The 24,344-nt window shown below is 37.0% G+C and overlaps 1 protein-coding gene across 1 annotated transcript; it reads right to left on the minus strand.

Moving 5' to 3' along the window:
* Positions 1–380: 380 nt before the first annotated feature.
* Positions 381–20,824, minus strand: LOC129754911 (ran-binding proteins 9/10 homolog). Its single transcript, XM_055751172.1, has 8 exons — positions 20,458–20,824; positions 20,092–20,389; positions 9,020–9,174; positions 8,823–8,950; positions 8,581–8,759; positions 8,327–8,493; positions 8,150–8,261; positions 381–1,003 (listed from the first exon to the last, which is right to left on the minus strand). Exons 1-8 carry the CDS (start codon positions 20,698–20,700, stop codon positions 858–860), a joined length of 1,428 nt encoding a protein of 475 aa, XP_055607147.1. The 5' UTR covers positions 20,701–20,824; the 3' UTR covers positions 381–857.
* Between the last annotated feature and the right edge of the window lie 3,520 nt (positions 20,825–24,344).

A 24,344-nucleotide genomic window follows, 5' to 3' on the forward strand; every position in this document is an offset into this window, starting at 1 on the left:
GATATTTAAAAGATTAATTTAAGAGAAGAATGAAATCGATAGCTATTTCAACATCGACGCTCCGACGTCAATGATGCTTAGTTTTTCTTTTGAATGTATGGACGAGGAAATATTTTGAAAAACCATACACTGCGTGAGGAAAACTAAAAATTACAATAAAACTAACTAAATCTCTGCTTATCATAATTCGCAGACATCGCGTGACCTTATTATCGTTATATCGCCTTCTACTTGTAAATATATTATCGTTTATAATTGTAAGATCGATTCTAGCCATCGAATTATCCACTAGACTTAGTTATTAACGGTTCGTCCTCAACTCTGTATGCGTTTTCAACACAAGTATGCTTTTTGTTAATTTTATTCTTTTCAGCCAATCATTCTTCAGAAACGTATGGACCTATTTATATTTCTTAACACATTAATTCAAACAAATTCAAAATTCAACTAAAATATTAAAATAAAATTAGCTTTAGCGGTACAAATATCAGGCAACCGATAATGTATAACAGATGTATCACTCTCGAATTTGATAGAATGAAGCACAATATCCAATCGTTTAACTTGATAGCAGGGAAGCCAATTCAGAAAGTAACACAGTTGAGATATGATAAACTGGAAGCGAACTCAATAACGCGCAACAGAAGGAATAAATAATGCTTTACAGTGAACAGTGGATCAGGCATATCCCAACGTTTGCTTTCGGAGACTTGACGCGAATTTTCGGAGAAAAGGAGATAAAAAGCTCCCTCACTGCAACAGTTATGTGTGTTCAGGACGAATTTCGCGTAGAAATATTTGGCGCTGCCGTGTTTCTATACGTTGAAATAAGAAGACAACTGAAGACTCAGTTGTAGTCAATGGTGCTGTTGCTGGGTAAGGATATCTTCCACACTTACAAAGGCGCACGCCCCAAGCGATGAACTGGACATCAGACGTAGCAGTTCGCAGGCATGCGCAATACATACTTCTAGCGGTGGTCGCCACGAGTAGCTCATGGATTCTGTTTTGGGTGAAAAGTACATGTTTTTTAATTAATAAAGTATGGAAAAGCTTAAAATAAAAAGGCTCTTTAAAACTTTATGAGCCAAATAACGAAATCGAACTTGAAGCCTGAAAAGTTATTATCATCGTGGATAAGGGACCATTCCATTATTACGTAACGCGTTTAGAGGGGGTCGGAAACTGCGTTACGTAATATTTAAACGGCCCTTTGTTTTTTGCTATAGGACTCGATTTCGTTTCTTTGGCTGCTATTCATGAACTCCGAAGATCCTTCTAGGAAAACATGTTCATCTTGACTCATTTCTTTACATTTTTTCTCTCTTTATTTTTGATTTTAAAACAAAACCAGTGATAATTAGAGTGACCTTAGGGTGGACCAAACATTTTGCTATGCTTCGGGATCGATACCTTGGTAACTGAAATCGTTTCATGGACTGCCAGAACACCCCATGCCCAATTTCAGTTTATTTTGTTTATTCTTATAGGTCGCTCAACAAGCCTTAAATTTGTAGGGAAATTCGACATCATTTGTTCTAGCCTAACTGCCAAATCTACACAGTAAACGAAAATTACCGAGTTCGGTAATTTTTTTACCGAAATCCTAACATGTGTAAATCGTTAAACTGTTCGGTAATTTTTTCGGTAAAAAATAAACGAACATCGGTAAATGAAGAATCTATTTACCGATGTTCGTTTATTTTTTACCGAAGAAATTGCCGAACAGTTTAACGATTTACACATGCTAGGATTTCGGTAAAAAAAATTACCGAACTCGGTAATTTTCGTTTACTGTGTACTTTTTCGGCTCTAAATTTGCATCATGCATCGATTGCTTTACAAATGTGGTTTTATTTAAATAGACCAGTCATTAAACTGAGTCGATTAGGGGTCATTTTTAAATTACTCAAACCCCGGGGCCCTAAAATGCTTCTTTTCGGTTAAAAAGTTATCCGTGATTATTTGCAGAATTTTAAGTAACGTTTACATGAGTAAGTTTGAACTTTTAGGTTTGTATGTTAAAATTGAACATTTTGTACTGAAAAATCAACATCTTTTTTGTTTTTTTTTTCGTGGAAGCGAGCCTAATGGTTTTTGTGCCTATTTATAAATTCTCAAAAAGAAATTTTCCGCTGAACAACTTTGTCGAAGACCGAAGACTTCGTATCTCATTAGGCAAAAAAGTTATAAGCTGTTTAACAGGGTTGTACCCCATTTACCCGAAAACCATTGCCCAGAATGAAAAATCCCCAGAATTTCAATCGCCAGAAAGAAACATTCCCCAGATTTATTTTCCCCAGACGAACCATTCCCCAGAAAAATTTTCGCCAGAGTGTACCATTTCCCAGAATTTTTTTCACCAGAATGAACCATTTACCAGAATTTTTTTCGCCAGAAGAACCATTTCCCAGAAAATTGAAAACATTTATCCTTACTAGAAATTATTAAAAAAAAGGAATCGTTACAAAAACAAGGGGTTTCATAACTTTATTCTTTTGCGGTAAAGCCACAACCAACGAGGATGAAGGGGATGAGGCGGCACAAAGCCGCCGAAGCTCCCAAATCCGAGGTGGCCGCCGACCCGCCGCCGGAAGCGGCGGCCCCATTATATTGGTCTAGGTCTACCGGGGCTTCCTAGGTCTGCGTGAAAGCTAGGGGTGATCCCTTAGCCCCGTCCGCCACGCGATAGCGTGAAGGACAATATTTCTTTAAAGTTCGATCGCGCAGCGTGAGGAGTCGGATACCAAAACGGTTTTCAAAGGACCATGATTGGCATTGAATTAATTTAAGTACCCAAACCACAAAACTTAATATCTGTTCTGAATAAATTTTAGTTGGAAACTTTCAAACAATTGGTTTCATTTGAAAAATCATTTTGAAAAATTTAATTTCGAATCATATGAAATTTACAAGAATTCATTAGATTTAACAGCACCAAAATAAAAATAAAAAATACAAGAGGAAATAATCTGGGATTTGTGTCATTCTGGGAAATGTTCTATTCTGGGGAAAAAAATTTCGGGTAAATGGTGCATTCTGGGGAAATTTTTTCTGGGAAATGGTTCATTCTGGGATTTGATTTCGGGTATTTGTCATTCTGGGAAAAGTCATTCTGGGCAATAGTTTTCGGGTAAATGGGATACAATCGTTTAACAGGGGTACATCTTTTGGCATTGAAAAACAATAAATTCAATTGACACCACTGCTGGGTGCCTATATAGCGAAGTATTGCATGATTACCACCAATGCAATACTTCGCGAGGCACCAGCAGTGATGGCAATTTAATGTATTGTTTTTCAATGCCAAAAAACATACCTCTGTTAAACAGCTAAAGGGCGAACACGAAATTATTGCGACACATTCAACAGGGCATAACTTTTTACCATTGGGTAAAAATCAACCAAATTTTGCACACTTTCTCATTGATGTGTGGTGTTTACATGCTGTCAAACTTGGAGACGTGTTTTTCGATTCAACAAAAATGGAGGTGAACCAATGCAAGTCTAGAAAACAAATTCTTTCCAAACACCTGGAGTTTTCTGACCTGTCGCCCCGGCAGTTGGGAAAAATATTGAACAATCACAATTCAACCGTCTCCAGAGTGTTGAAGCGGTTCCAGGAGCAGTTGACGTTGAACCACGGCAAAGGAGCTGGAAGAAAACCGGGACCGGAGAACAAAAAATCGGAGGGAAAGGTGAAGTGGATGATTAAAGCAAATCCCAACATCTAAGCCGTGATTTGGCTAAAAAGATCGGCATGTCGCAGAGCTACGTCCAGAATGCAAAGAAGAGAGCTGGACTTCATACATACAAGGTAGAGAACTTCCCAAATCGCGATGAGCTGCAACAATTGGCGGCTAAAACTCGGGCACGGAAGCTCTACGAGAAGATGCTGACAAAATATGGCTGCTGTGTGATGAACGACGAAACGTATATAAAAGCCGTTTTTAAGCAAATTAAGGGATTGGAGAAGAAGCAAATATCGAAGTTCGCCTCCAAATATCTCGTTTGGCAGGCCATCTGCTCTTGCGGACTGAGGAGTGAGTCTTTCGTGACAAAAAGTACAGTAAATGGCGAAATCTACAAATCTGAGTGTCTCGAGAAGCGCCTTTTTCCGTTCTTGCAGCAGCACGACGAAGCTCCGCTGTTTTGGCCAGATTTGGCATCATGCCACTATTCCTAAATTGTCCTGGAGTGGTATGAGGCCAATTCTGTCCATTTTTTTTCCAAAGGACATGAACCTGTCAAACCGTCCGGAACTGTGCCCGGAGGAGCAGTACTGGACAATAATATAGCGGGAACTTCGGAAGAGCAAGAAGACATTCAAAGACGAGAAGAAGATGTTAAGAATTGAAAAAAAAAACTGAATTCTGGTACCGAATGACACTGTAAAGACTTTGATGGAGGACATCGAGCGAAAAAGCGTTCAATTTTGCACTCAAGGCTCCATCGACTAATTTTTCTTTTGATAATTGAAGTAAATGTATGTATAAAACTACCCTGAAATTTTGGTTTGATTCTAAACATTATAAGAAAATTGGTATGACATTTTCGGTGTTGCAATAATTTCGTGTTCGCCCTTTAATAACTTTTTTGCCTTATAAGATACGAAGTAACAGTCTTCGACAAAGTTGTTCAGCGAAAAAATTTCCTTTATAGAATTTATGAATTGGCACAAAAAGCATCAGCAGGCTCGGTTCGACTGAAAAAAAAACCAAAATGATGTTGATTTTTCAGTACAAAATTTGGAATTTTCCCATACAAACCTAAAAGTTCAAATTTACTCATGTGAATTTCACTTATAAAATCTGCGAAAATGACGGATGATTTTATTGTCTAGGTTTACATAGCAGATAAGTAAAATTTGTTGTTTTGGTGTTTCTGTTATATAACAAATCATAGCACCAGAAAATCTGTCAGTGTTGCTATTTTCTTTTCATGAACAAAAGCTGCTTCTACCGCTTTGCCGTCTTCGACAAAGTTGTAGTTTCTGTCGTTTATTTTGACCAAAAAGGAGAGTTTTTAGACTACAGGGTAAAACGTTCCACATTGAAGAGACAATAAAGTGACGGTTTAGCATACCTTTGAGATGGACCTTTACCTATCTATAACTTGTTGGTCGTTACTCGTATTCAGAGCGTAAAAAATTCACTGTCATCAGTCATAAAACTGTGACTATGAAAAAGTTAAAGCAGTCGCATTCATAACAGACGCCTTCAAATGAGTAACCAAGCAAACAATCTCGCCTCAACCTTCAGTCAAATGAAGCGTCGGAATAATCATAGTCGCCTTCAGCCTAGCCTTCAGCCCGTCGTCGTTAAAAAAACCATCTTAAGACGACGCCGAAAAACACAAGTTTCTTTATGGTCGTGGCTGAAAAAATATCTGAAAACAACGATCATCGTTTCCGTTTTTGGAGATCAGTCCAGAAGGACCGGGACATTTTCGAACGTAACATCAACTGTCGCGACCGATGAGAATTCGCTAGGGACTAGAAGGACAATATCGACTATGCGCAAAAAATTGCCTTTCATTATTATCTATATAAAAATTTCTTCACAATATTGTAATTCCGCAATTGGTAGTATTTTTAGAATCCGAATTTATTTGTTTTTGACACTGGCAAATCGCCCAACAAGCAATCCGAATACACAAAATTTTTCGAATCATACATAACATGCTTTGAACCGACGCCGTCAACTTGCTTGACGACCGTCGTTTGAAAAATAACATCCGTCACGTGAACAGAAATCCATGACGATAGTCAAGCTTTTCCAGTCGCTTGAAGCTTGACTAGTAGTCAAATGAGATTTGAAACGTGACGATGAAGGAAAATCAGCAACCATGTCAACTATGATGCTTGAAAAATGTCTGCTCTGCAGTCGTATTATCTTAAGACTTTCGAACGCAATTATGTGTAGATTAAGAAAACAAATTTGAGTAAGAGCCAAAATGTGGATTTGTGAGTTTAGCTAAATAGAACAAATAATATCAAACTTCCGTACAAAGTTTAGCGCCTTTGAGCGACCCAAATGAGCTGAAATTTTGCATGAGACCTTCATTTCAGCCTCCAAGGTTTTGATTTCGAAACATACCCATATTTTAGGACCACCTAATTGTACATGCATACATATACCAGTAATTACAAAACAAAGTACACAATCGCTTTCATTTCGCTTCATTTCCAATTCTCTATATTCTTTATAACAGTATTCCATTCGATATACTGGGTTGAATTGTAGTGTTTTTGATACACTTGAAGACTAGTGATGAAATTTCTTCAAAAAATTACATAAGTTACATTACATTACATTATAAAAGCGCGGCTCAATCCGAGAAACTGATAAAAAGCACGTTTTCAGAGATGTTCATAAATTTCTAGTTCGAAATCGTTAAAAAGGTGTTTTCATAGCGAAATGGTGGCTATTTTTAGCAGAGATTTTTTCCGGGAAGTTTCTCCTTACGGTAGATTCATCTTCTTGTTGCGTTTTCCAGAGGTTTAAATGCTTCTTTGTTTACTTTCAATGGTAAGAACACTATAAAATATGGATGAATTGTCCAGTAGGATGAAACTTCCAGGAAAAACAGGGCATTATAAACCCATTTTCTGATTTGGAGAACTGTGATCCAAGCGAAAACTGAACAATTATGATAAAGTGTGAATAACATATGCAATTTTCGCAAAATTTTAACACCAGTCGTTTGTATAGCACAATGCTACAATTTGTCCGAATGAGGGGAGTTGACATACCTTATGTTACTAGTCACGGAAAATACAGGGAATTGTAAATTATACAAGCGAGGCGTACTTTATTTTATCCAGTACTGTATTAGGAAAACTAATAGAAAATTATTTAGAAAATCATTTAAATATAAAATGAATCAAGATATTTTATGGCGAGAACAACAACAAAAACAATGTTTTTTTTTCAAAAAGATCTACGTAGTAAGGAGTGTATTCGAAAAAAAGTGTAACACTTTCTTTTGTGAATAACTTTTAAATGCATGGACGGAAATTCAGGAAAATTCCTGTTTAACTACCTAGTAATATAATTTTTAAATGTGCAAATTTTTGTGACGATCTGTCAAGTGATTGGTTTCCAATAAAGAAAGCTGATTCACCAGATTTTTTTGGCAGGATCATGAAAAACCCAGGAAATCCTCAGTGGGGTTCCAAAACAGCTAAAATCAACTATTAGTTCATATGGTAAATCCTTCAAGGAATCCTAGAGGATCTAACAGTGAGTTAAAATTTGAAAAAAAAGTGAAGATGATTAATCCCATGAAGTTAAAGAATACGAGAGATTTAATTGAGCGTAATCCTTAAAATTTAGTTTGGGGAAGTGGTAAAGAACGTCATTTGTGATTAGTTCGTTCAGTTGTCTAAAGCCTAGTCCACACTAGGCATCCTGAACTGCGATTTTTGTTATGAGAAGAACTTTGTTGTTTGTTGTTGTTGGCAACCTGAGACGGTCTCAGTGTCTCCCGAATAAATTGGGAAACGCTGAGACCGTCTCGAGACGAACCGTCTCCTAGTGTGGACTAGGCTTAACAAACAGGCCTGACTTCATTTCTACAAAGCGAAAAGCTACCCATCGGTAAAATAAACAAAATACGGTGGTCAAATCGTGTGCAAATTCTTGAAATTTGCAAGCAGAAACTTCTCGTTGACAAGTCTCGCCTGGATATTCCGGGGATGAACGAGAGGCTAAATAAACAAAGAAGACTGCCTCCAGAATCGACTGCTTAACTTTCATAGCACTTCCCTAGGCCCCCCAAAGTCGATAACCTATTTCGTTTGTTATCGGCAATAGGTTAAATTTGTCATAATTTCGATTCCATAAGTTTTTTTTTATAATTTTGAAGGTCAAACTTCAGGAAACATAAAACGTCATCAAAAAATAGCGTTGACTTGAAAAAGCGGTGGTTCATACATAGTGTGCATTATAGATTGCGCACGAGGCGCCCAAAAATCAAAGTCAATGCGCTAAGATGTAAACATTACAATAATACGTAATTTCTCTGAAAATTTCATCAAATTCCATCCATGCATTAAAAAGTTCAAAAGAAGATTTTTTCGAATACACTCGTCATGTAAATATCAATTAAGGACTAACAAAAAATGTAAATTTTGTGAATGACATACCTAATATGGCAGAGTTAAGAACAGCGCACACAGACTCCCGGCGCGATGGGCACAGTTGCCACCCTAGGGGACTTGCCCATGGATTAGAATACGCAAGTAAACTAAATGCATCCTAAAAGAAGAACAAAAAGCGAAAATGTAATAATCCAGTTGGACTCATTCTAAACAAGCAGGTACCTCTAGCATTTTCTGATTTGTTTCGTTAACACCGTTTTCCTTCTCTAACCGTTGGCTCATTTGGAATAATTCTCTTCCGAACTCCAGCATTCGTTCCACACCCGATCGTGCTAAACCTGCAGCATTGCTTGATGATTTACAGTTTGGTGAATGTGACGAATCTACGTCTGTAAGAAGGCATACGTATGTGGAGAGAATTCATTTGATATTTTTTGAAGGTGTGATGAGAGTATCACTCTGAAGACACCACTTACCCATTTCTTCATCTCTGCCCTCTTCATCCTCGTCTTCATCATCTTCCAGTGAATCATTTAGATTACTACCACTAGCATTACCGTTTTTGTAACCGTTCGAGCTATTTACATTGTTTGTATGGCCGTTCTCCATTTCCACGTCGTTGGAGTAATCGTCTTCGATGCATGTGCCGTTATTACTGTTAAACAAAATACATTATTATATGTTTTAAAATGAAAAAAAAAAACAACAATCGAATTACCTAAGGACGTTGTTTTTACTAAACCCCTGATTGTCTGAACCATCTGGGATTACTGTGTTGCCGTTCTGATAATTCTTTGTTGACTGTATCACCGACGTCTGCACAGGACTAGTTCGAGAAGAGCCGCTCTGAAACAGTTCAAAAGTAAGTGCTACTTGTTATTTTCAATTCCCATTAACACGTCTTTTCAAGCTTACGAGGTCAAAGTCAGATCCATTCACCATCTCGATGAACTGCCTACATTTAAGCATAAAAAGTAGGTTTTGATTCGATTCCAGTAAACCTGGATATAAGCGTATTGTTTGCTCGATTGCTTGTCCCATGCGTCCTGATAGCACTAGTTTGATGATTTCTAAAAAGTGTGGAAAAATGTTGGAATAATTAACAGCACAGTGCGGACAAGCAGGATGAGAATTCTTTCAAAAAAGACTTTTTTCCGGGATTTTATGCGGAGGCTTATTCATCCCCTGAAAAAAATCTTTGCAAGTGAGGCGATAAATAACTTATTGAAGAATTTACAAAACCCAAGAAAATACATAAATGGACCTTAATTGTGTATCATTTGAGGTTTTAATAAAACAAACAAACAACTGAACTTTAAAAAAATCGTTTCCCTAGTTGTCGTAGGTAGTTTGAAAACTTAATTGATTATTCGAATTTATCTAATTATGAAGAATTCTGGGTCACTAAATCGACATCCGGCCAAACAAGGGATAAAACGTAAACAGTTGCTGTTTAGCAAATATTATTCACGAAACTATGAATTATCTGCATTAATTATATTTGATTCTGATAATCGAAAATGAGGTCCTCAAAGCCAAAGGGGTATAAATGACAAAATGGTCTATTTTGAGTTAATTATGCCAAACGATTCTTCTTATTTCACACTATTATTTGATTTTTTTTTCGTTCGTATTTTTAGAATTTTATTTACATAATTTTTCATACGAAAAAAAAAAAATAAAATTTTCGAAAAATATATGGGAATTGTCCGAACACAACAATTTAAAAGCGTGTTTTCTCGAAATATGCATTTATGCACTTATACCTCTTTGGCTCCAAGAGGCCTCCAATGTTTTCCGAAATACATAGAAGGGTACACCGTAAAGATAAGGCATACCGGGGCAAGCGCATGTTGGAATCGAATGCAAAAATAAAACACTTGGTTTGATTCCAGGTTAAAGATAATTTTATTGAACATCATCTCGTCAGGTCATTATAAGCGAACGTGTTGCTCTATCGATTGTTAGAGAGTTTTCGGTGTTTCTCATTTCTATATTCGCCTACCTATAGCACACACTTATACGCTGCCGCGCACGTATTGCACAGCTTTAAGTTTCCCACCTAAAGCTTCCCATGCATACTGCATACAATCGCATGCTGGCGCTCAAGATGTAATAGGCTGTTGTCAATCTATTTGCTACCTATCTATAGTATATATTGTGATGAATGACAAATTGGTTTTGATTACAGTTCACTTTCTAATTAAACTTAGTGCAGTGAAATGTTACTTTTAACACTTCCCCACAATTTGCACATTCAGCATATTCAACAGTCGCCGATGCGTATTTTTAGGTAACCCCTTGGTAAACGCGTCGGCTGGTTGATCTACACTCGGGATGAATTGCAGCTTGACTCGCCCTTGCTTGATGAGGTCCCGTATGAAGAGATATTTGATATCTAGATGTTTCATCCTCTGGTGTGATCTTGGTTCCTCTGCTATGCTTATGCACGGAATGCTGTCCTCCATTATAATGAATGGTGTTATAACCACATCCAATTCATTAAGAAGTTTTGTTATCCACATCCCTTCTTTGGCAGCAGCACATAGTGCAATTAGTTCTGCTTCACTCGTTGATAGGCTGATTGTTGGCTGTCGTTTCGTTGACCACGAAATCAGATTTCCATAAAGTTGATATGCATATCCTGATACCGACTTCCTGTCGTCTGGATCATTTGCAAAATCCGCATCTCCAAATCCAACTAATGCAGGTCTATCGTTGTGTTTTGCATACACAATCTTCGTGTTACTTGTTCCTCTCAAGTATCGCAGAATCCGTTTTCATCCTGACCAATGCCAATCTGTTGCGCAGTTTGTATACTTGCTCAGAGTACTCACTGCAGCACAGATATCTGGTCTTGATGTCAACGAGAGATATTGAAGGCATCCTATCAATTCTCTATATGGTTGATCAGTAAGTTTCCCTTCTGATTTTGACCATTTAGTGTTATTATCCAGAGGTGTCCCCACTGGTTTACACTCAGCCATTCCAAATCTTTCGAGAAGTTTCTCAACATATCGCTTTTGAGAAATCTCGATAATTTGATTTTCAAAATCACGGTTGATTTCCATTCCCAGGAAATGCTTTACTTCGGAAAGGTCTTTCATTTGGAATAACCTTCCAAGTTTTTCCTTTATCCATGATATTTCATCTATGTTCTTAGCAATTAACAAAATGTCATCTACATAGAGTATAAGAATTATCCCCTTGGATTTCGATTTGTAAATACAACAATCGTTTTTAAGTGAAACAAATCCAAGTTCTTCCATAGCATCATTGAAACGTTTGTTCCATGATCTACTTGCTTGCTTTAGTCCATACAAGCTCTTATTCAGACGAACAATCTGACTTTGTCCGTCTTCATTGAGTGGCAATTTCATGAAGATTTCCTCTTCCAATTGTCCATTCAAAAATGCTGTTTTTACATCCATTTGGTGTACAAGTAGTTTATGTTCGTTTGCAAGTGCAAGTGCCAAACGAACGCTTTCGAGCTTTGCAACAGGCGCGAATGTTTCAATATAGTCGAATCCTGGTCGCTGTGAACATCCTTTAGCCACTAACCGTGCCTTGTGCCTTCCATCTTCTTTTAACGAGAAGATCCATTTTGAGTATATTGGCTTTACTCCTTTTGGTATACAGTTAACCACTGTCCAAGTATTGTTGCTATGCAATGCATCTAGCTCTTCTTTGAGTGCTTGCTTCCATTCCTCCCAGTCCACTAGTTCTTTCAAGTCTTTGATGTTTTGTGGAATTTCTCCATTTTGAATTGAAGCCATTCTTGCTGAGTAGTCCGAAAACCAATGGGGTGGTTTTCTATTCCTCTGGCTCCGTCTCAATTCTTGTTGATCTGCATCTTCCTCTCCATTAGCTTGACTATCATTTGCGCTTTCGTAATCAGTTTCGCCAACTGATTCCTCCAATGCATCCTGATGCTCAACTGGATCTGGATTCCGTTCAACTATGGTATCATCTTCTATTTGATCTTCATCAGATGGTGATCCTTGACTATCATCTTGATCCTCTTCACTAAGATCTTCATAGTTATCCTTGAATTGAAATTGTGTGTATATTGTCAAATCCTGTTCCCCAGGATTGACTTCATCCAATCCATTTCCACGATAAACCATGACCGATTCGTCGAATACAACGTTTCTACCAATTTCAATAGAATGTGTTTCGTCATCCCACAATCTAAAACCATTGTTTGCGTATCCCACAAAAATCAATGATTTAGTCTTGGAATCCAATTTTTGACGTTTCTCCTTTGGGACTTGCTTGAATGCTCTGCATCCAAAGATTCTCAAATGTTTCAAATTGGGTCGTCTTTTAAACCACATTTCATAAGGAGTTTTATCTGACTCTAACCCTTTTGTTGGAGATCGGTTCAAGAGATATGTTGCAGCATTTAATGCCTCACCCCACATATCTTTAGGTAACCCGCTTTCATGAAGCATTGCTCTTACCTTTTCCATCAATGATCTATTCATCCTTTCACTGACTCCGTTTTGCTGAGGAGTATATGGAACTGTATAAATCATTTGAATTCCGTTTTCCTTACAGTATCTTTGGAATTCGTTGCTTGTGTATTCTCCGCCATTATCACATCGCAGCATTGAAATACGAGTTTCAAAATATGCTGATGCCATGGCTTCATACTCCTTGAATCTCTCAAAGACTTCAGACTTATGTTTCATCAGGTAAACTACGACAAAATGCGTATAGTCATCGATAAAAGTTACAAAATAGCGATAACCATCGTATGTTTCCTGCTCCATGTTCCCACAGACATCTGAGTGTATTAATTCTAATGGTCGTTTCGATCTTGGCGATTTCATACCCTGAAATTTGAAAGCAGCTTGCTTCCCTGCCAAACAACCATTACATACGTCAGTCTGATTTTTCTTTTCAGAAGATAGATTGATTCCCTCAACCATACCTTTTCTAATGAGTTTCTCCAAACTAGTAGTACTTAGATGTCCTAGTCTTTTATGCCATGTCTCGAGACTCACCTGTTTTCCAAAATATGCTGATCCGTTTGCATCTTCTTCGGACTTTCCATCCCAAATGCAATCAATGTAGAATAAACCATCAGTGAATCTACCTTCACCGATTACCTCATCTTGGTATTCAAAGATAACCTCTTTGTCTGAAAAAGTAACCCTTTTCCCATGAAGACTTGCCCTTCTAACCGAAAGTAAATTTTCTTCAAGATTAGGAATGAAAAGAACATTGTACAATTCCAATTTCTTTATTAAATTCTTGCCAACCACAGATTTCAGCCGCAACTTACCCATCTTCGTAGCCCGAAGATTCTCGCCACTTTTGGCTGTGGAGATCATCAGTGGTTCCGGAAGATCCTTCACGTCATCCAGCAGGCGCTGGTCGTTGACCATGTGGTCGCTCGTACCAGAGTCGACCACAAAACGAACCCGTCTGGTCCGCTTGATCATCTTCGTTTTTGTCATCATGGCGTGGGGTCGTTTGTTGTCATTCTTTTTCTGTTCCTTCTGGTATTTTTCCTTCTCCTGCGCTTTGAACTTCTTCATCAAAGGGCACTTGTTGTAAAAATGCCCCGTTTCGTTGCAGCCGAAACAACGCGTGGTTTTCTTCTTTGATGCAAGGGCTACGTTCGGCGAATTCTTTTCCCTCGCCATGTCTTCCCCAGCTTCTGCATCAAAGAACATCCGTTTTATTTCGGTAGTGGTTTTTCCGCACAGGTCTTCATTCGACAACACAAGTAACGCTCCTTTGACATGCTTGTATCGCTCTGGAATGGCACTAATCAATGCGTGGACCTTTTCCTCCTTTGAAATTCCGCAATTCATCCGCTCCAATTCCCGGACGATTATATCGTACTCATCGAAAATCGTCCTCAGAGGAGCATCGCGATGACGATATTTGATTGAGAACAGCCTTTCTCTCATGTTGACGAGTGCAGCAGTGCCCGCCTTCTCGTAGGTTTTAATCAACACGTCCATGGCTTCCTTGGCGTAGTTAAGGCCAATTAATTTGTTCAGGACTTCGTTGTTTACAAGCATGACGATTTCGTCGAGTGCTTCGACGTCATCGTCCAGCCGTTTCTGAAGTTTCGTCTTCCTTGCGGCTTCTTGCTCCGGAGTAGCACCTGCAACCGCTTCGTAATACTCTTCTTCGTTCGGAGTCCGGGTGAGTGTATGGAGCAGCTTGAGCTTCGCCAATCGGTTCTGGATGCGCCATTTCCACGGTCCAAAATTCGCTTCGGTACCGTCGAAAACGTTGGCTCGCTCCGCTTGCAGAACAGTGGTAGCGTAGGGTAAGGTGCGCTCGAAAGTTCCCCTTTCGAAGCCACCGTTCCTACGTCCAGCCATTGTTCGGAGTTGTCGTCCTGCCCTGTTCCGATGTATGCGTCACTCGGTGTCTGCTTCCTCGATGACTATCAGTCTACCACTGATCAAGATCTGCTGCTTCCAGTTAACCACTGGTTTAAGATAACCGCTCCAAGCTCTGCTACTCCTACCAGTTGACCACTGGTTTTTCTGGTCCACTCCAAGGGCTGCTGCTCTTACCAGTTAACCACTGGTTATTATAGTACGATGTACTGTCCGAGGTCTCAGTTGACCACTGGGCCCATAACCTTTTGTTGGAATCGAATGCAAAAATAAAACACTTGGTTTGATTCCAGGTTAAAGATAATTTTATTGAACATCATCTCGTCAGGTCATTATAAGCGAACGTGTTGCTCTATCGATTGTTAGAGAGTTTTCGGTGTTTCTCATTTCTATATTCGCCTACCTATAGCACACACTTATACGCTGCCGCGCACGTATTGCACAGCTTTAAGTTTCCCACCTAAAGCTTCCCATGCATACTGCATACAATCGCATGCTGGCGCTCAAGATGTAATAGGCTGTTGTCAATCTATTTGCTACCTATCTATAGTATATATTGTGATGAATGACAAATTGGTTTTGATTACAGTTCACTTTCTAATTAAACTTAGTGCAGTGAAATGTTACTTTTAACAGCGCAAATGTTCAACTTTTCAGCTCAAGCCCTGAGATCAGTGTTCCGAAAATCACTCATTTTCAATGAATGTTCCTGATTGCACTTCGCAACTGAACGTACAGCGATCGGGTTTTGTTATTGATTGCTTTATCCGATCATCGATCGTTCTATTCATCGCTAAAATACAGATCACATCGCACGATGTTTGCTGTCAAAACAGTGCAGCACTATCATCAAATTGGAATCTCACCATTGAGCGATGCATACGGCGAATCATGTTGGGCTAGGATCAGGAGTGAATGGTTCAGGTAGTGAGCGAGTGATACATGTAACCGATCATTAGCAAATGTTGTTTGATTTTAAACATAGCCAATTAATAAATTTATTTGATTTTACAGCTTTTTTTACTACAGTAAGAATAAAATCAAACTGTAGTTGTGTTTGTGATGGAAAGATGGTCACTTCCGCCGTCTTTTCAATTTCTAATCAGCCAGGCGGATACTGAGTGAGTGACATTCAGAATGGATCAGTTGGTATCTCACTCATCTCCGATATGCGATGTTTGCAAACCCGATGATTCTGAATGATGGGACTCGGTTGGCATTGCTGAGTAGAGCGCTGATCGAGATTGCATACGAGTCGGGCGAAGCAGTTGCTAGAGGCGCTATCCCATTATACAATCAGAATGTAGGAAACGCATCCTGAGTGTTTATTTTGATTGTTTTTCGGAACATTGCCTGAGATACATTAATTCTACGGAAATCGGACTTTTTGGACTTTTATCATTCGAACTGCAATATCTCAGAAACTACGCTAGGCTTTTTATTGAAATTTTGCAGACTGATTTTTAGGGAAGAATGCCACGTTTTGGAAAATTCCTGTCAAAAAAGCAGACTGGTTATCAAAATATAAAGTTAGCATGTCTGAAGTTTTTGAAATGTTCTATCGATGGGATCAAAAGTTATGTGAGGTACAATATTTCAAGCATGAACCTAAAAATGCGATTTCTCGACGAATGTTCCCATAGGAAAATAATATTTCAGGTTCAACAACCAGTAAATCATTTCAATCAAAAATTCAAAACAATATAAAATTCTGATTTCAAAACACAAATGAATCATTTATTCCATTTGTTCTTTTCTTTATTGCTAGACATTTTTTGACTGATTTGTAGATGGAAAAGATATTGTTCTCATGAATCGTCCAAAATTCTATAACAATCGCATTTCTAGGTTTATGCCTGAAATGTTATACTTCGCGTAACTTTTGATCACATCGATAGAACTTTTCAAAAACTTCAGACATGCTAGCTTTATATTTCAATAATCAATCTGCAAAATTTCAATAAAAATCGTAGCGTAGGTTCTAAGACATTACAGTTTGCATGGTTTGCTTAGCTTAGCTTGATTGACAACTCACATCCACCTAAAACCATTGAATACGAAATGCTTTATACTTAATTGTAACGAAATATTACCTATTAGATAATAACAGACTGGTATTTTTTTCAATACGTAATAATAAGAGTGCATTACTTGTTTCGTTTTTTTGTTGCAATTCGTACTCCATGTTTCCAGCAGGCTTTATTCTGCTCATCTTGCCCAAGAGGAGACAGTGAACTTTTTCGCTCGTAAGAATTGTGAGTCGATTTCAAATGAGCATTTCATCATCTGTTGCTGAGAGAGCGAAGAGAAATTTTTTCTCAAACGAATGATCACTCTTTTACTGTCAAAAACCTCATCAGCGCTTTGTGTGATCAGTGAAATGAATTGCTCATTGAAGGCAAGGGAATAGTTATGCTATTCTCATCGCTCCTAGGAGAAAAAGAAATTAAAATCGCGTATTGGGCCGTTTCACCAAATCACGTGGACAGCTTTAATGTGTTATTAAACCGTCCTCTTTCTATATGGAATTATGGAACATTGGCCCAAGCATTTGTCAACCTGCTTTATTGCTGGGAAAATTCTGACAATCATAAATTGAAGAATTTGACATGCCGGAAGTAAAATTCAAATAACAAAAGTTATTCATTTCAAAATTTAAAGAATCAGAGATCACTGGGTCAGCTAGTGCTGAAACCACAACCGAAGCATCACAACTCTGTTCAGTCGTTGATTTCTCAGCCAGTAACTGAGGAGCTGATAAACATTTCTCCCTGCGAGAATGAAATTGGGTGACTGCGTTTTTGTAATGCTCTGCAACAAAACGTGGGCTGCTTGATCTTTTTAAGTGTGAGAAAGCATATTTCTCTTAGGCGTTTGACAAGCAGATGAGAAAAAGTGAGCAAAAATCAAGAGAATCGAAGAAGCCTGGTTTTCAGGCGTGGCTCAGTAGAAATAATTTCACATTGCCAATGGTTGCTACTCCGTGATTGACCGAGGCCATCAATTTTGAGCACAGGTCAAAAGAATGGTGTTTGGGAGTAGCAGCTCATTCTCAATGCCCAAAACTGAGACATTGCAGTTTGCATGGTTATAATCCAAAAACTCTGATTTTCGTAGAATTACTGTATCCAGGGTGGCTAGCGATTTTTCGTTTAAAAATTTCAAATTTTTTCCTGATTTTCCCCGTTTTTTTCCCATTATAAATGGCCGGGCTTCAACCAGACCGAACTGAGCGCCATGAGAAAATATCAAAACAACCGAAATTGAATCTCTTACAATCCCTATTCTAGATCGAAAAAGCAAGTATGTTTGACTGAAATGAATTTCTTGGGTTAAAAACTATCGATTTTGGTTCATAAACATCAAGGATTTAGCCCCATGATAAAAATATTTGCACATAAAGTTCGAGTGCCTAAAAAAATACTAATGGCGTCCCATTCGGTCTGGTCGAAACCCGACCAAATAATGATTTTTCCTTTTATCATACTCGTGTTTTAATATAAAATCATGGTGAATAACAAATTTTAATGTAAATGGCCTCAAATCTCTAACATATTATCACAAAACTTGTTGAGCGGTTAGCAACCATGACAAATACTTCGGCGTTTTTTAACACGAAGTGTTTTCGTATCAAATTGACAGGTTTTCATGATTTTTTGAACGAATTTAACGAAATATGCTTCTATTCGTTGTTCTGCACCGCAATTTCAAATATTTTGCAAAAATAAGTCCAGTTAATTTGATCTTGAAACTATAATGTAGTCAGAGATGCCAATGTGCCTGATTTTTCAGGATTTGCCTGATTTTTCGAGGCTCAGCCTGACAACCTGATAACCCATTGATTTTGCCTGATTTTTGAAAATATGCCTGATTTTGCCTGATTTGTTGAAGTTAAAAAGTAAAAATGTGGCTGAATCAAAGCAATCGAAAGATTCTTATTTAAAAAAGGAAATTAAAGGGAATCTTTCGATAGTAGAATTATTCAACCATGTATATTAGAGTGAAAATGGGGAGCGATGATCAAAAAAAGGTCATCACTTTGAGCGTAATTTCCGTTACTTTAACGTCGCCTGATTTTGCCTGATTTTTATTTCACCACTTCCCTGATTTTTGAAAAAAATTTTGGCAACACTGAATGTAGTACTTTTTAGCCACTGTGAAATTTTCTAGAATTTTTCTAGAGTTCTAGAAAAAAATGTGTAGTTTGTTTAGAAATATGTAAAAAATACATCGAAACATAATATCAAATCAGCTTGCCAACTTGAATGGGGATTTGTCTTACAAAAATCATCAGATTGCAGGAAAATATTCAGTTTTTTTTCTGAATGCAGTCAAATGCAGACTGTCGAAAAATACTCTTGAATTAAGAAATAATGATAAAAATATTTTTAAAATTCCGCGAAAAAAATTCCAACATGACAATTTTTCCGGTGAGGTGCCGAAATTCCGGGGTTTTCCCGGTTTTCCGGTGACGCGATGAAATTCCAAAGATTATCCCGGTATTCTTGGTTTGCTAGCTGTTGAATCTAAGGCGAATTTTTAAATTCTTCAATGTCTTTGAAAATCAAGGTCAGACAGATCTGGGATGTGACAGCACATTCACAATGCGCACAACTAATGCTCTCTCTTTGAACATCAATAACGGCGCCGGCCACGTTCTAGTAGTCAAATGATAGATTTGAAAAGAAAAGAAATGATAGATTTGAATGATGTTTAGATAAAAACAAAATTTTAAATCAACCTTTCCCGTTTTCTTCTATTGAAACTAAAAAAAAGCAAAAATTTCCTACAAAGTTACCCAAATTCTTAAAGAATGAGATAAAGTTATTGCAAACTCAAAAATATGGATGAAATTGATACAATTTTTCAAAAATCGGGTACTATAACTATTTTTAACGCCATTCAACAATTTTGTTTTTTTACTTTTTTTTATTGACAAACTACATTTCAGTACCTGTATTTAAACATATTTTTATACTGTAGAAATTTACTATTTATGATCTTGCAAAGATTGAAATTCAAGCAAAATTCATGTTTTGGCCGATTTTTATCTTCTGAAATACATATAAACTAAAAATGCCGTTTCTTTTCACCAACCTTTTTTTTAATTTTCAGCGAAAATTTGCTGAAAACTATGTTAGTGATGCAACGATCGATAGCTGATAATTCTTGAAGATATACATATTTTTCTAGGACATGTGAAAGTCGAACTATGGTGAAATCCTTTTACACTTGACCCGGTGCACTTTAGTTTGTGTTAAACCGTTTCAGATCGAAATTATTGTATGGTTTGTTCAAATTTGACCTTTTTTATGCACACAGGTTTATGTACATTTTAATAATGTTAGCCAATGTGATATTGATTTTGAAATAAAAAATGGAATTCAAACATTCTGTAAACGATAGGGCCTCATCCCTATACTCTTTCTATTTTAATACGGAATTTAACTGAAAAAGTTTTATTTTTGATCATAGTTTACAGGTTTGTCTCAAATTTGTTTTGAATTGTGGAAAAATTTCAAGTGGGGACAGAAAAGACATTAAAGTGAGCAAAAGCACACCTTGTCGTGATAGTACCATATTAAAAAATTAAAAGGGGCAATATGTATTAACACTTACTTTGTCGGTTTTTTATCGACGTCATATCCTCCTGTAGCGACTGTCCGGTTGTACCGGCAAAAGTGTCCGCAGTTGAGCTATACCCATGGTGCACTAGGTATGAGGAAACCATTTTGTGCAGGATCACAGTCCAATCGCCCTGGTCATCAGGCAGGGGAAAATTATATATGGTGGATTTGGTTGCCGCTCTCAACTCTTTCAACATGTCTTCGATGTCGAACTTGAATGGTTCCTGGCCAAAGTTTGCGTCCACTACTTCACCTGGTGTCTGAAGTCCCACTGTGGGATATAATCGTGGCTACGGAGGAAAAAACAGTCTCAATCATAATTCATGTTTGACATACAGGATAGGTAGATAAATCTTACCGGTAGTTCTCTGAAAGCTACTCCTAGGTGGTGACCGTTCTTAGTGTAGAAGCAGGTATTATCAACTAAATTAACACCACAACCAATAATATCACCGGTAGTGAAGGTAGGACCGTACGGCTGCCCGTTTCCAGACGAACAAAATGAATTTCCGTCATCGCCGTGGTATCCGTAAGACTGTTTGTCCCAGCCCGGTAACCGGTTCATTTTGAAATGTGGATGAGCAGTCAGGCCGATACCCATGTAACCATCACGACCTTTAGAAATTATCTTTACCTCAAAATAGTACAGTCCGCATGCTGCAGGTATTGGATATGGCGTACGCACTGACGCTGCGTCTGTGTGTGATTTTCCTATCCCTAGAGAGATAATAGAGATTAAAAGCCAAATTATTATTTGTTTAACACAATTGAATTATTATTCATATGTAGATGAATGGATAAATGAAATTTTAAAAATAAACATTCCTATAAAAATGCATTCTGAATACGTTGAATTTCTTTTGATTTTCAGCTAATATTTACATATCAATTAAAAAATTTTCATCAAAAGAAAGTTCTTATTCACCGTTATCAATTATCTACTAAAGATGTTTATTGATGTATGAATCATAAAATAACGTTTAGATCAGGGGTGAGCAACCTTTTGAACCAACGGGCCAATTTAAAATTGAAATATTGTCGGCGGGCCGCACTTAAAATATTTTTTTTGTGATAATTATCAGAGCTTCACATCATTTTTCATAACTACAAATTTTTGGCGAAAACAAATTTGAAAAAGGAAAGATAAAACGAATTCACGTGTTCAAAAACAGTTATTCAACACGATTTTTTTAAATACCCGATATTGAAAAGATACCTCGCTAAATGTTTGTCAATTTTAAATTCTCTTAATTTTTTAATAGTAGGTACTTCTTGTCGAACATTCGTTGTAACAACATTTTTGTTTAAACCGATAATACTATTCGTCATCACTTCCATTTGAAAATCTTCTGGAGCTTACCACAGTAAAAACTAAGAGTTTGATAAATATATTTTTGAGGAAATCACAGTCTTCGTCAGCGTTGGACGTTAAATCGCTATTTGACTTTCTAAGATTTTTTTGCACCATCGAAACTTGTCCTCAAAGCCTAGATTTGTTTTCTACAAACTTTAAAAAACCCGATTTAAATTGAAGTTTTGTATTGGATCATTGCATTCAGATGTTGAGCAAGGTTGTCGAAATCACAGAAAAATGTTCAATTTCACATATTTTTAAGCAACTATCTTTGAAACTACATTTTTTATTTTAGAACTTTTATCCACATTTTTATTATTTTCAATCTTATTTATGTAGATATCATTGCGATAGGATTTCTAAAGCTATATTTTGACTCTGGTAATGTGGATTGCGAATTATAAGTGAAAAAACTTAATGTATCGATGTTTGTGATAAATTTAAATTTCTGAAAAAAAGCATCACAATGATATGATCGTCAATGATATTTTGGGTGGAATCACAGAATTTCAGATAACTATTGTTTTTATCAAGAACTAATAATTTTTGTGGGTAACTTTGATGCCGGCTGATTCATGTTGAAAACAATCGTTCTCCCAGGCTTTATTATTTAATTTACGTTATTTCCGTCAATATTGAAATATAAAAAATATATCACAAGTTGTTGGTTTTTTTTTGCCAGTATTTGAATGCTAACAGAACAACCCTTTTGCCGAATTGGATTTAATAATTTAAAAAAAAAATATCAGCTGAGCGCATTTTCTATCATTCAACTTTATTTTTGCTTGAAATGAAAATAATGACTTCACAAAACGGGCTTCAAAATTCCTTTGATCATGTGTAGGTTCCGAATTTTGACAGTTCTTCCAACTCACTTCAATGGCTCTCAAAGTATTAGGAGTTAGATAATGAGGAAAAAAGTATGCTGAATAAAAATAACATTTTAATATAACGTTATGCCAACCAACAGTATTCCATTTAAGCCTTCAAGACTATAATAAACGCTTAAAATGTCAGAAATAAGCTAACAACCTGAACTTTTCCTAACTATCCATTGCTGTAAGAAAATTAGGCATAAAAAATTGAAAAAAGCTTCGCGGGCCGCACAAAAGGGTCTCGCGGGCCACATGCGGCCCGCGGGCCGCGGGTTGCTCACCCCTGGTTTAGATCGTTGACAGCAATATAACATGTTAGTTATGGCTAGTTACGTATACGGGAAATACAACAGAAAAAGTAAGTCGCTGTTTCCTTTTTCGCGTCAGTATAAGCACAGGGGTGAATGATCCGCCAGGATAAATATCTCGATAAAAAACTGAAGTAAGTATACGCCGATTACTGCCTTGTTTAAATCAATACAGGGTTTTTTCATTTAACATTACTCATTGAAGGAATCTATTTTTGAAAGACGCATATCGGAAGAAGCTATTAAATTTTACTTTAATTTTTAAACCATCTATTGGAACAACTGCCAATTTCCTGTTCTATGATTCAGAAATTTCTGTTGTTCAAAACGATTATCGCATAAAGATTGAGATGATTTTAGTGTGTTTTATGCGATTTGAACTTTTGAAAGGTTATGCCGGGGCACGTGTGTAAAACATAAATAGATTTATCGCCTTCCCACGGAACATGTCTAATGAGTTTCAGTTTCTTTGCTGACCTGTTCACGAGTTGTGTTTTTCTTCGCCAAGCAAAGTCGTTGATAGTAAGTGTGAACTTTAAGCTTATCTCGCGTGATCTTTGCTGAATTCATAGGAACGTTAAATTTTAAAAGTATAGCCCACAAACGTAAGTATTAATCATCGAACATACATTTCTTATTTTCAAAAACAGTTCAAAAGTATATTATCTTCACATGTTTTCCAAACTTGCTGTAAAATATCGTACCTATTCAAACCAAATGGAACAATTATTAAATCTCTTAATTTAAAAACATGTGTACTGATTAGGGACTTTTGAAGTTCTATTGGTTTTACAGAAGGTATTTTTTTGTTTTAATAATCCGTAAAACATGTCTAATATACAAATCAATAGACACCAGGCAGCTGGTTTTTTTTTCTCTAGAATCGGTATAAAATTAACTTTCTGGTTAATATAAATTAATTGCGGAAATCTTGAGTTAATATACTCAAAATAAAGTGCAAAGTTGAATTTAAGTCTTAGAAAATCGGAAAAAATGCAAATGGACAAAAAGTTCGAAAAGCAGCAACTTTTGAAAATTTGTCAAAAATTCTGTTTCGTATTTTGATAATCTAAAAAGTCAAATATGTGCTAAATTACGTCAACTTTTCAAACCTCTTTTTAAAACTTATCTGGTGTGACTTAAGCAATTTTAACGGTTCATTGATTGAAAAGTCCTAGATAGGAGACAACATGCTTTCAGAACTGGTAGTGGGATAGATACTTACTTCTCACAACTCGAACCTTTAGTTACGCACGAACCAGATGAGCACGTTGAAATCATTGCTCTTGACATTTCAAAAGCTTATGACACTACCTGTAGACACACGATTATTCGAACACTGAAAAAATGGAAGATATCTGGTCGAATGCTCAATATGTTGACAAGTTTCATGAGCGACCGGACTTTTCGTGTTGCTTCTAACGGTACAACCTCAAACTTAAGAACTGCCCAAAATGGTGTCCCACAAGGCTCAATTTTATCAGTAAGCTTGTTTCTAATTGCAATGCAACCTATTTTTTCAGTTATCCCAATAAATGTACAAATACTTTTGTATGCAGACGATGTGCTACTCGTGGCAAAGGGACAAAACTCAGGTGAAGTACGAAGACAACTAAGAAATGCCGTCAAAGCTGTGAATGGCTGGGCGTCAAATGTTGGTTTTGGTATAGCTCCAAAAAAATGCAATCTAATGCACTTATGCGATATT

Source organism: Uranotaenia lowii, chromosome 3 (genome assembly GCF_029784155.1).
Source record: "Uranotaenia lowii strain MFRU-FL chromosome 3, ASM2978415v1, whole genome shotgun sequence".
NCBI lineage: Eukaryota > Metazoa > Arthropoda > Insecta > Diptera > Culicidae > Uranotaenia > Uranotaenia lowii.